Below are 14316 nucleotides of genomic sequence, written 5' to 3' on the forward strand. Positions count from 1 at the left end.
TGTGTGTGTATAAAAAGGTCAATGAGTTTCTGGACTCCTGACAAACCCTTGCATCTTTCATCCAGTGCTGCACTAACGTTTCTGGATTCTGAGTCATGGGGAAAGCAAAAGAATTGTCAAAGGATCTGCGGGAAAAGGTAGTTGAACTGTATAAAACAGGAAAGGGATATAAAAAGATAGCCAAGGAATTGAGAATGCCAATCAGAAGTTCAAACTCTAATCAAGAAGTGGAAAATGAGGGGTTCTGTTGAAACCAAACCACGGTCAGGTAGACCAACTAAAATTTCAGCCACAACTGCCAGGAAAATTGTTCGGGATGCAAAGAAAAACCCACAAATAACTTAAAGTGAAATACAGGACTCTGAAAACATGTGGTGTGGCTGTTTCAAGATGCACAATACGGAGGCACTTGAAGAAAGATGGGCTGCATGGTCGAGTCACCAGAAGAAAGCCATTACTACGCAAATGCCACAAAGTATTCCTCTTACAATATGCCAAACAGCACAGAGACAAACCTCAAACCTTCTGGCACAAAGTCATTTGAAGCGATGAGACCAAAATTGAGCTTTTTGGCTACAACCATAAACGCTACATTTGGAGAGGAGTCAACAAGGCCTATGATGCAAGGTACACCATTCCTACTGTGAAACACGGAGGTGGATCGCTGATGTTTTGGGGATGTGTGAGCTACAAAGGCACAGGAAATTTGGTCAGAATTGATGGCAAGATGAATGCAGTATGTTATCAAAAAATACTGGAGGAAAATTTGCATTCATCAGCCCGAAAGCTGCGCATGGGACGTACTTGGACATTCCAACATGACAATGATCCTAAACACAAGGCCAAGTTAACCTGTTATTGGCTTCAGCAGAATAAAGTGAAGGTTCTGGAGTGGCCATCTCAGTCTCCTGAACTCAATATCATTGAGCCACTCTTGGGAGATCTCAAACGTGCAGTTCATGCAAGACAGCACAAGAATTTACAAGAACTGGAGGCTTTTTGCCAGGAAGAATGGGCAGATTTACCATCTGAGAAGATAAAGAGCCTCATCCACAAATACCACAAAAGACTTCAAGCTGTCATTGATGTTAAAGGGGGCAATACACGGTATTCAGAACTGAGTTATGTAAACTTTTGATCAGGGTCATTTGGGTAGTTTCTGTTGTCATTATGATTTAAAAAGAGTAAACACAGTTGATAATAAATGGCTTCAGCCAAACACTAACAATGAGTGAAAGAAAAGTTTTTGTGTTATCATTCATATTCTCTGAAAAATGGCCAAGAAATCATAAATTCTGCCAGGGTATGTAAACTTATGAGCACAACTGTATACACAGTATATGTAACAAATCAAATGATGCTTTGTCAAAATTCTGCAAATAAAAATAAATGTTTTAATTATTATTTTTATTATCATAATGTCTGTTGTGCAGCAAGGGGCACAGATTCTTTAGTATTTGATCTTAGTTTCTTTACCATGACCAAATAGGGGTAGATACAAATAAGCACCTACATTGGTTAACCAATCATTGTGTAGGATACATAGGGCCTAAGTGCAAGTTAAATGGATTTTTGTTTACTACAAATAATGAAACATTTATGGGGAATTTAATTTTGGGTTAAATGTCCCTTTAAATTACAGGGAAAACTGTCAAAAATAAATAATACAATTATATTACAATTTTGTTTTACTCTGTGTGATTATATATTTATGGGGAATACAATGTTGAGTTCCATACCCCTTTAAATCCTTGGATCTGTTGTGGAAAGGTTGAAGAGTAAATGGAGAAACATTCTAAGCTATTTTGTATATAGGACACATACATTCTTGGATACTGCAGAAGCTAACTGGCACACAATGTCACACTTTAGCTGACCACACTACTTTGCAATAAAAACAAGTACAGCCATTTTATATTTCAACATAAAAGACTCTAGCACTGTTAATTTTACATCTGTGTACTTGTATTTTGGCTGCTGTGTATCTATATCCAGTGTTCCAGTGATGTAATATCTGTCTCTCTCTGTTCATAGCTGACTATGATAATGATTTCTTTATCCTAGCAACAAAAAGAATGAATTTTTTTCCCCCTGATGAATAATTCCTCTTTGAAAGACATATTTTTTCCATTGGTGTATGGTTGTCAGGGACAAAAAAAAAAATCCATTAGTGAGTCATTACCTTAAACTTATGTTCATAATTCTCAAATGCTTCCATGACCATGCACGCAGCTTCCATAGAGCGTTCCAGACGGCCATCCACTCCATTAAAGCGATACATACTGCCAGATACATCTACCAGCAGGCGCAGGCGCTTGGGTTTCTGTTGAGGACTTCCAAGCTGAGTGGGAAAAAGAAAAGATCACTTGAAGCTCTGTTTATTACGTTTATATTTTTTCTATATTGTCTACTACACTGAAAGATAAAACACCGAATATCTAACAATGTACATCTATGCAACCTCACTGAAAACATATTTTAACTTTTTTCATTTCTCTATATATCGTAAAGTGCATATGAGTTACAGCTGTTTGCAAAATGGAATTGTACTCAAAAATGTTCTGTCCTGTATATGGAGGATTAGCAGTTAAACGTGTTACAATCATTTGTAAAATTTAAAAATAATTTGTAAAAATGTTAAAGGGACGTGAAATAAAAAAATTAACTTTCATGGTTCAGATAGAGCAGGTAATTTTAAGAGACTTTTCAGTATACTTCTATTATCAAATTGACTTTGTTCTCTTAGTCTCCTTTGTTTTAAAAGCATATCTAGGTAGGATCAGAAGCAGCAATACACTACTGGAAGCTCTCTGGTGATTAGTGGCTACTTACATATGCCTCTTGTTATTGACTCACCAAAATTAAATAGGGCACAGTAGTGCATTACTACTCTGAAACTGACTTTAACTATGTGTTTAACTCTTTACAGAGGTTAAACACAAAGTTAGAGCATTTTATTATTGCACTATAGCAAATTTTGTGTTAGATTTAAAGTGGAACTAACAGGAGATGCATGTTTTTGTACAACTAATACCGAAAGGGACATGAAACCCACATTGTTTTTTTCATGATTCAATTGCAATTTTAAACAACTTTCTAATTTACTTTTATTATCTAATTTGTATTGTTTTCTTCGTATCCTCTATTGAAAAGGATAACTAGGTAGGCCCAGAAGCTGCTGATTGGTGGCTGCACGTATATGCCTTATGCTACTGGCTCACTCAATGTATTAACCAGCTCCCCATAGTGCATTGCTGCCTCTCCAACAAAGAATAACAAGAAAATTAAAGGGACATAATACTCATATGTTAAATCACTTGAAACTGATGCAGCATAACTGTAAAAAGCTGACAGGAAAATATCACCTGAGCATTTCTATGGAAAAAAGGAAGATATTTTACCTCACAATCTCCTCAGTTTTTTCAGAGTAAGAGCTGTGTAAAAAGTTATACTTCAGTTACTGCCCAGATGCAGGTAAAAATAATAAAATGAAGAAATGAACAGCAGCCAATCAGCATCAACAGTGCTGAGGTAATGAGATTTCATAGTAAACTTCCTTAAACTGAATAGGGAAATAAAATGAGTGTGCATGAGGCCTGCTCCCTTGTCTGTCCTGGGACAGACATACTGATTTGCTGCTTAAAGTCCTTTATAATGGGGTGTGAATACTTAGGACATTTTGAGGTAAAATGTCTTTCTTTTTTACATAGAGATGTTCAGGTAATATTTTCTAGTCAGCTTTTAACAGCTATGCTGCGTCACTTTCAAGTGTTTCTAGATTTGGGTATCATGGCCCCTTAAGCAACTTAGATAATAGAAGTAAATTGGAATGTTGTTTAAAATTGTATTCTCTATCTGAATCATAAAAAAAGGGTTTCATGTCCCTTTAAGTATCTATTGCTCATTTACTGATAGGGATGACCAACGGAAAAAGTTAATTTATTCAGCACAGGAATATCCTATTTTTAATTAACAAAAATACTTTTTTTAAACTGATCTTTTAATACAATGTCCCTCTAACCATGAAACCTATACACTATACAAAAAACAGTCATGGCAATACATGAAAACATACAGTATATACACTGGAGAAATAATCAAGGAACCCTGTCCTAGGTATAATTAAAATGCAATAATGTACAAATACAATTAGACCAATTAAATTAACCAGACATCTAGAAAGTCGCTCATTAAACAAACATGTAAAAATACATATGAAAGGAAGCAGCAACATAATCATCCCATAATATGTAATTGGATTTAATAGACCATACCACTTCTAAACAAATAAAGACAATTATAGCTGTACAGTAGCTCAGTTAAAAAAATCCTTAGACACTACATGGTAAATGCTATATTGCAAATGGCTCAGTTTACATACACGGCTCCTCTAAAAGCTAAACATAAACACACAGAACCTAAACAATTGTTTTTGTACGAATTTCACAGTTCATACTGTACTTGAGCATCTAAATATTTTACAGCTCTCAGCAGGGTTGGCAGCCCCCATATTAACAGCACGCCTATCAATAAAAATGTAAAAATACACAGCTCTCAGCAGGGGTGGCAGCCCCCCATATTAACAGCACTCCTGCCAATAGAAATGTAAAAATACACCAGTGTATACAATCTATACTATAGTCGCGTTTGTAATGCGCCCATTGCCGGAATGCACGCACAGCCAAACAAAGCATTTAACCCAAAAAACTAACCGCCTGCACGAAATATTAACGAAAAAACCTAACAAAAATGAAGTATTATCAAAAAAAATGCCCGCAAGAAGTATTAACAAAAAAACACCAAACCGTCCGCACGAAGTATTAAAAAAACTAAAAAAAACTAACTGCCCGCACAAAATAATAACAAAAAACCTAACCGCCCACACGAAGTATTAACAAAAAAGCACCTAACCGCAAGCACAAAGTAAACAAAAAACACCTAACCGCCAGCACGAAGTATTAACAAAAAAACACCTAACCGCGCACACAAAGTATTAACAAAAAAAACCTAGCCGCCAGCACAAAGTAAACAAAAAAAAACTAACAGCACGCATAAGGTATTAACAAAAAAAAACTAACTGCCCTCAAGAAATATTAACAAACACGTAATGCAAAATGTACCTCTAAACAGCTAACCCCCACATTGCAAAATAATAAAGTAATTAACCCCTAGTCCGCAAATTTAAATATTAACCCTTAAAGCGCCAAAACCCCGACAACACAAACTATCTTATTACACTATTAACCCCTAAACCACAAAAACCTCCACAACGTCAACTACCTAATTACAATATTAACCCCTAAACCACCAACCCCCACAAAGCAAAAATATCAATCTAATCCCCTAACCCAAAACCCCATAAATTAACCCCAATTATTTTACAAGATTTAAGATTAAATTAAAAAAAAAATATTAGAAAAATAAAAAAAATCTAACATTACAAAAACAAACACTAGGGCCTTTTGTAGGACATTGCCCTAAGTTAAACAGCTCTTTTACCTAAAAAAATTACTAAGTACCCCCTAACAGTTAAACCCACCCATCCAACCAACCCCCCAAAATAAAAAAAAAATAAGTCTAAAAAAACCTAAGCTACCCATTGCCCCTAAAGGGGCATTTGTATGGGCATTGCCCTTAAACGGGCAATCAGCTCTTTTGCTGCCCATTAAAATAAAAAAGTCCTAATCTAAAAAAAACCCCACTAACACTAAACTACCAATAGCCCTTAAAAGGGCCTTTTGTAGGGCATTGCCCTAAAGTGATCAGCTCCTTTAACTTAAATAAAGTACTAATTACCCACTAAAAGTAACCCCCCCCCACCCACACAACCCCCCAAAATAAAAAACCTAAGTCTAAAAAAAACCTAAGCTAACTAATGGTCACAGATAGCGAAATGGATTGTGGCGGTATAAGCTATAACGCTAGCGTAATAGCCGTACAGCACAACCTGTAATACGGGCGCTATGAATATCCCGCACTAAAAAGCCATTTTTTGAGTGCGGTATGGAGAGTTGTGAAAAGGCTAAAACTCTAGCGGTACAGCTGGACCGCAGCAACTTGTAATAAGGGAGACCTGTATATTCCGTGCGTAATGGCCAATTTTTCAGCGGTAATCTTTCTGTATATTAGTTATGAACAAAGTAACATTTTTGGTAGAATGTCAGCCACTATAGATATCTAGTATAACTATTGTAACATCACAATCCCCAAGGAAGAGGAAAAGTCATTCATGACGTATGTACCTGATCACGTACCGCAAAATATCCTATGTGCCACTTAGGTAGATAGAGCAACACAGGAGACACTGCCTCTATTAAGAGAGTTCTACTAGCAAGTACGGATCACAACATATATTATGTTATTTAGTTGGATGATGGTATTAAGAAATAAACAAGTTACGATATGGGGATATACTGGGTATTTTGAGATTTGCACATACTGCTCCTATAAAGACTAGGGGTGATTTTGAAGAAATGTATAGATATCAACAAACAAACACATTGCAAGTTAGTGATTATTGTGATGCAATATAATTGTAAATAGAGTATGTGAGCGATTTTTATAACTATCTATTTGCCTGTTTATATACATTTATCTTTTAGTGGATTGGGATGTGACACGCTAAGGGGTGTGTAGGAATCAACCTTATTGATTGGACATTTTACTTAATATTAAGAAGGTGTGCGTAATAAGCAGAACACGCATGATGAAACGGCCAGTACGGCTGAGAAAACATAATTTATGCAAGAGTCCATGAGCTAGTTGACATATGGGATATACATTTCTACCAGGAGGGGGCAAAGTTTCCCAAATCTCAAAATGCCTATAAATACACCTCCCACCACACACATACCTTAGTTTAACGTATAGGCAAGTAGTGAGGTGTAAAAAGAAGTAAAAAAGCATACAAAAAGAGGAACTGGAAAAAAGTATGTGTTTTTTTTTTACAAAAAAACACCAAAAAATAGGGTGGGTCTCATGGACTCTTGCCACTATGAAAGAAAAGAAAATGTATGCTTACCTGATAAATGTATTTATTTTTTGACACGATGAGTCCATGGATCATCTTAATTACTAATGGGATATTCACCTCCTGGTCAGCAGGAGGCAGCAAAGAGCACCACAGCAAAGCTGTTAAATAGCTCCTCCCTTGCCTCCCACTCCAGTCATTCAACCAAAGTTAAGGAAAGAAAGGAAAAACCAAGGTGCAGAGGTGTCTGAAGTTTATAATAACCAACAACCTGTCTTACAAGAACAGGGTGGGCCGTGGACTCATCGTGTAAAAAAATAAATACATTTATCAGGTAAGCATACATTTTCTTTACTTTTTTATGACACAATGAGTCCATGGATCATCTTAATTACTAATGTGATTCAATACCCAAGCTAGTGATACGGGAGGGACAAGACAGGGAACGTAAACAGAAGGCACCACTGCTTGAAGATCCTTTCTACCAAAAGCGGCCTCAGCCGAGGCAAAAGTGTCAAATTTGTTGAATTTTGAAAAAGTTTGAAGAGAGGACCAAGTTGCAGTCTTGCAAATTTGTTCCACCGAAGCTTAATTTTTGAATGCCCATGAGGAAGCAACAGCCCTCGTGGAATGAGCCGTAACTCTCTCTGGAGGCTGTTGTCCAGCAGTCTCATATGCAAAACGTATGATACTCTTCAACCAAAAGGAAAGAGAAGTAGCAGTAGCTTACTGTCCCTTACGTTTTCCTGAGAAAACCACAAACAAAGCAGAAGACTGACGAAAATGCTTAGTCGCCTGCAGGTAAAACTTTAAGGCACGAACCACGTCCAAATTGTGCAGAAGCCGTTCCTCCTGAGAAGTAGGATTAGGACACAAGGAAGGAACAACAATCTCCTGATTAATGTTCCGATCAGAAACAAATGTAGGAAGAAATCCTAATTTAGTACATAAAACTACCTTATCTGAATGGAAAATAAGGTAAGGGGACTCATACTGCAATGCCAAGAGCTCTGACACTCTGCAAGCAGAAGAAATAGCAATAAGAAATAAAACTTTCCAAGATAACAACTTAATATCTAAGGAATGCATAGGCTCAAACGGAGCCCCTTGAAGACCTTTGAGAACCAAATTAAGACTCGATGGAGAAGTAACTGGCTTGAACACAGGCCTGATCCTGACCAAGGCCTGACAAAATGATTGCACGTCTGGAACATCTGCAAGACGTTTGTGTAACAAAATAGATAAGGCAGAAATTTGACCCTTTAGGAAACTTGTCGATAATCCCTTCTCCAAACCCTCTTGAAGAAAAGACAAAAATCTAGGAATCCTAACTCTACTCCATGAGTAGCCCTTGGATTTGCCCCAATAGAGATATTTACGCCAAATCTTATGGTAAATCCTTCTAGTTACAGGCTTACAAGCCTGAATCATGGACTCTATGACCGAGTCAGAAAACCCCCGCTTGGATAAAATTAAGCGTTCAATCTCCAAGCAGTCAGCTTCAGAGAAATTAGATTGGGGAGAAGAAAAGGCACCTGAATTAGAAGGTTCTTCCTCAAAGGAAGTCTCCAAGGTGGCAGAGATGCCATCTCCACCAGATCTGCATATCAAATCCTACGAGGCCAGGCCGGTGCTATGAGGATCACTGATGCCCTCTACTGTTTGATTCAAGCAATTACCCGAGGAAGAAGAGCAAACGGAGGAAATAGGTATGCTAGACTGAAGGTCCAAGGGTCTGCCAGAGCATCTATCAGCTCCGTCTGGGGGTCCCTGGACCTCGACCCGTATCTCGGGAGCTTGGCATTCTGTCGGGATGCCATGAGATCCAAATCCGGCTGAACCCACTTGAGAATCAGGTTGGAGAACACTTCCAGATGGAGTTCCCACTCCGCCGGATGGAAGGTCTGCCTGCTTAAGAAATCTGCCTCCCAGATGTCCACCCCTGGGATGTGGATCGCCGACAGACAGCAAGAGTGGGCTTCCGCCCACTGGAATATTTTGGTTACCTCGGTCATCGCTAATGAACTCCTCATTCCTCCCTGATGATTGATGTAAGTCACTGAAGTTATGTTGTCCGACTGGAACCTGATAAACTAAGCCAAGGCTAACTGGGGACAGGCCAGAATAGCATTGAAGATCGCTCTCAGCTCCAGAATGTTTATAGGAAGAACAGACTCTGACTGAGTCTAAACTCCCTGAGCCCTTAGGGAGCCCCAGACTGCTTCCCACCCTAGAAGCTGGCGTCTGTTGTCACAATCACCCAGGATGGTCTGCGGAAGCAGGTTCCCTGGTAGAGATGATCCAGAGACAACCATCATTGAAGATAATCCCTTGTCTCCTGCTCCAGTAGAATTTGAGGAGACAAATACACATAATCTCCGTTCCATTGCCTTAGCATGCTTAACTGCAAAGATCTGAGGTGGAGCCGAACAAATGGGATGATGACCACTGCCGCCACCATCAGCTCGATTACCTCCATGCACTGAGCCACTGATGGCTGAGGAGTGGACTAAAGGACTAGATAACTATCGATAAACTTTGACTTCCTGACCTCTGTCAGAATTTTTTTTTTTATAGATAGGGAATCTACTATGGTTCCCAAGAAAGTTACCCTTGTATTAGGGACTAGAGAACTCCTTCCCAAATTGACCTTCCCCCCCATGAGATCGGAGGAAGGATAGAATATGTCCGTGTCGGATCTTGCTTATTGTAAGGATGGCGCCTGGACTAGGATGTCGTCCAGATAGGGCGCCACTACAATGCCCCGTAAGCAAAGTACCACCAACAGCGATCCCATAACCTTATGAAAAATCTGGGAGCAGTGGCAAGACCAAATGGAAGAGCCACGAGCTGGAAGAGTTTGTCCAGAAAGGTAAATCTTAGGAACTTGTGATGATCCTTATGAAAGGGAACATGCAGGTACGCGTCCTTAAAATCCACTGTAGGCATAAATTGACCCTCTTGGATCGAAGGAAGAATGGAACAAATAGTTTCCATCTTGAAGGACGCTACTCTGAGAAATTTGTTGAGACCGTTGAGATCTAAAATTGGTCTGATTGGAATAAAAACTCTGACCCTGTTCCTGTAATGGAATGGGAAACAATCACTCCCCGGAAGGAAAGGTCTCTTACACAGTGTAAGTACGCCTCTCTTTTTGTCTGGACTGCCAAAAATCTTGAAGCAGGAATCTGCCCCTGGAAGGAAATACTTGAACTCTAATTCATATCTCTGGGACACAACGTACACCCCCCAGGGATCATGATCACAAAAACCAAAACTGATTGAAAAAGGAGAACCTGCCCCCTTACGGATCAGGTGTATGCCCCTCATGCTGTCTTTAATTCAACAGCAAGCTACTTGGGCTATTTTCACCTATCTTAAGCCAGATAGGTATTCCAAAAAAGGTTTAAACTGCTTATACTTGGGAAAAGGAGTGGAAGGATTTTCCTAGCAATCTTGAAAGGAACGAAATTATCTCATACTTCCTTTACGCTATTCTGTATTTAAAGGAGTCTACTAACTTAAAAACCCTTCTCCTATCCCTGCGAGAGGGGTGTGTGTCCAAAAGAAACAGAAAACGCATCAAACCAGTACGCCACCGTACTGGAAACAGTAGCCATACCAACCGTAGGCTGACAATCCCTCCAGCTTCTAACCATAGGGTCCCTCCATGCAATAGCATCTCCCTCTAAGTTATAGAGAAAAAAGGGGGACCCCTATAGCCCTATCTGGTATAGGAATATACTTCCTCCAAGAAGGGCACATCACAATAATAGTATAACCTAGTGGTGACGGGATCACCCAGAGTAGCTAAAACCTCCTCTAAGTAGCAAATAAAGGTATTTAAGCTAAAACATAAGGAAAATAAACTCAGGATCAGATAAAGGTATTACCTCATCAGAGACTGAGAATTCCTTATGCAATACTACCGAAGCAACTTCCTAATAGGGAAGAAACATTCAGAATACCTACAACTGAATCAATAACACTATTCTGAGAGAAAATGTCCTCTTGTAATTTGTAATTTTTCCCTACAGCGTGGGAAAAAACAAATCATGTATTAAATACAAGGTAACTCCAAGTGGAGTGTGAGAGGAAACGCAGGGCACTGCATGTGGGCTATACATTTTTAGGGACACCTTAGGAGAAATTTGTGGCAAATCATGACCATTGTCAATAGACTCCTTAGCAGCATATGCCTTAGGAGGAGTAGGCTCAGAACAAATCTATCATTATCAATAAATGAGAATAGAAATGGATTGGTAGTATCACACTGGCATCCAAGTTTAAAACAAAAGACCCCTAGCAGGGTCTCCTGTTCCATCCTGAGTCATAAAGGATGAATTACTCAAAGAAACAGCTGGAATTTTTGAATAAAAATTAACAAATAAAAAAACCTTACTGTCTCTTTAAATTTTAAAATGTAAGTTTTTATTTTTCTGTGCATAAGTCAGTTTGATTAACACGCAAATATTGCAGAACCTATCTACACCTCAGTTTAATCTTGCTGAGGTGCCATCTGACCATCATAAAAATACATTTTACACCTTGTTTATTTTCTTGAAATTGTACCTGAAATAAATGTTACTTTATTATACATAAACAAATCCGGAACGCAGCTCTTTTAGTAGCGCTGGCTGGACCTGCATTGTGAAAGAAAACACTAAAAAGACTGTGTTAGATGCTCTGCCTTCCGATATCGGAATTGAGATAGAGAGCGCAGTCTAAAACAGCCTCAAACGTTGCTCCCCCCCTCATGGGCGTGATAACACTCCATTTCCCGGCACCATTATGACTGTGCCTTGAGATAGAGGATAGTGCAGCCCAAAAAGTAGCTCCGCCCATCGTGGGCGTAACAATAAACAATCTCCTGGTCGCCATTAATATGTATAGATAGGCCACCGGGAGCTAACTGAACCCCTTTATTTTGCAAACTCTGTTGAGAACTTGGGGACAAATTGTGCAACCGCATGTTAGGTAGCTCTATAGCCCATATGAGTGACCCAAACAACCACCTCCTGAGTCCATTTTATTTTGCTCACTCAAGTGATTGGGGCCCCCAGAGTACAAGCCACATCTAGTCTCCTTAGCCCCAGTGCCTGCTAACAATGTGCTGTCACAGGGTCCCCTACCTTTATATATGTAGGAGTTATGTCCCAATAAAGTGATAAACTTCCTCTGAGATTTTCCAGACCCAGAATAAAAAGTCAGCACTTACCTTTAAAATCTGCCCGACAGCAGGGCAGCTCAGCAGGTTTGAGAGGTCCTCTCCCTCACATAGCCCTGTGGAAAAAGGATAAAGCCTGAGTAATCTTGCTTAGGCTATCAGGATTTGGGCAGCATAAATATATGGGAGGCGCACCAATGCTCTACTGAAGAGACTGATATGGACTACGGCTACACCCTAGAACAAAGCAGCACAATCTTGCACTACTTTAAAAATAATAAACTCTTGATTGAAAAATCTTTTCTAACATCTCACTTTACCACTTCCTATCACTAACGTAGGCAAAGAGAATTACTGGGGTGGGAGGGAAGTAAGGAGCTATTTAACAGCTTTGCTGTGGTGCTCTTTGCTGCCTCCTGCTTACCAGGAGGTGAATATCCCATTAGTAATTAAGATGATCCGTGGACTCATAGTGTCATAAAAAAGAAATTAATTTATCAGGTAAGTTCTTACATAAATTATGTTTTCTTTCATGTAAGTGGCAAGAGTCCATGAGCTAGCATGGGATATAATACCAAAGATGTGGAAATCCACAGAGTCACTAGAGAGGGAGGGATAAAATAAAAACAGATATTTCCGCTGAGAAATTAAATCCAAATAATAATTAAGTTTTCTTAAAAATTTAAAAAAACTCAAATTATAGGCAGAAGAATCAAACTGAGACAGCTGCCTGAAGAACCTTTCTACCAAAGACTGCTTCAGAAGAAGCAAATACATCAAAATGGTAACATTTAGTAAATCTATGCAAAGAAGACCAAGTTGATGCTTTGCGAATCTGATCAACTGAAGCTTCATTCTTGAAAGCCCAAGAAGTGGCAACTGATCTGGTAGAATAAGCTGTAATTCTCTGAGGCGGAGACTGCCCTGCCTTCAAATAAGCTTTGTGAATCAAAAGTTTTAACCAAGATGCCAAAGAAATTGCAGAGGCTTTCTGACCTTTCCTGGAACCAGAAAAAATAACAAATACACTAGAAGTCTTTCTGAAATCCTTAGTAGCCTCAACATAATATTTCAAAGCTCTTATGACATCCAAAGAATATAAAGATCTTTCAAGAGAATTCTTAGGATTAGGACACAAGAAGAAAGGAACAACAATTTCCCTATTAATGTTGTTAGAATTCACAACTTCAGGCAAAAATTTAAATAAAGTCCGCAAAACAGCTTTATCTTGATGGAAAATCAGATGAGACTCACTAGAGAGAGACGACAACTCAGAAACTCTTCTAGCACAAAAAATAGCCAAAAGAAATAACACTTTTCAAGAAAGTAGTTTATTATCCAAAGAATGCATAGGCTCAAAAGGAGGAGCCTGCAAAATCCTTAAAACCAAATTGAGACTCCAAAGAGGAGAAATATACTTAATAACAGGTTTCATACGAACCAAAGCCTGAACAAAACAGTGAATATCAGGAAGTTTAGCAATCTTTCTTTGAAATAAGACAGAAAGAGCAGAGATTTGTCCTTTTAAAGTATTTGCAGACAAACCCTTATCCAGACCATCCTGAAGAAACTGTAAAATCCAGGAATTCTAAAAGAATACCAAGAGAATTTATGAGAGGAACACCATGAAATATAGGTTTTCCAAACCCGATAATACATTTTCCTTGAAACAGGCTTACGAGCCTGTAACATAGTGCTAATCACTGAGCCAGAGAAACCTCTATGACTAAGAACTAAGCGTTCAATTTCTATACCTTCAAATTTAGAGATTTGAGATCCTGATGGAAAAATGGCCCTTAAGACAGAAGGTCTGGCCTTAAAGGAACTGGCCAAGGTTGGCAACTGGACATCCGGACACGATCCGCATACCAAAACCTGTGAGGCCATGCTGGTGCTATCAGAAACACATGAGATTGTTCCATTATGATCGTGGAGATCACCCTTGGAAGAAGAACCAGAGGCGGAAAAATGTAAGAAGGTTGGTAAAACCAAGGGACTGCTAAAGCATCCACCATCTCCGCCTGAGGATTCTTGGAACTGGAAAGGTATCTGGGAAGTTTCATGTTCAGACGAGATGCCAGATCTATTTCTGGAAGACCCCACATCTGCACAATCTGATAAAACACATCTGGATGGAGAAACCACTCACCCGGATGTAAAGTCTGACGACTGAGATAAT

General features: G+C 39.0%; 1 protein-coding gene across 1 annotated transcript in view; it reads right to left on the reverse strand.

Annotated features, from left to right (window-relative positions):
• VWA8 (von Willebrand factor A domain containing 8) overlaps positions 1–14316 on the reverse strand; it is a 1436595-nt gene that overhangs the window by 9891 nt on the left and 1412388 nt on the right. The window contains exon 43 of the mRNA XM_053707969.1: positions 2183–2341. Within this exon, the coding sequence (XP_053563944.1) occupies positions 2183–2341 (159 nt within the window). The remainder of the gene's footprint in view (positions 1–2182; positions 2342–14316) is intronic.

The sequence above is a fragment of the Bombina bombina genome, chromosome 3 (assembly GCF_027579735.1).
Source record: "Bombina bombina isolate aBomBom1 chromosome 3, aBomBom1.pri, whole genome shotgun sequence".
In the NCBI taxonomy this organism is placed as follows: Eukaryota; Metazoa; Chordata; class Amphibia; order Anura; family Bombinatoridae; genus Bombina; species Bombina bombina.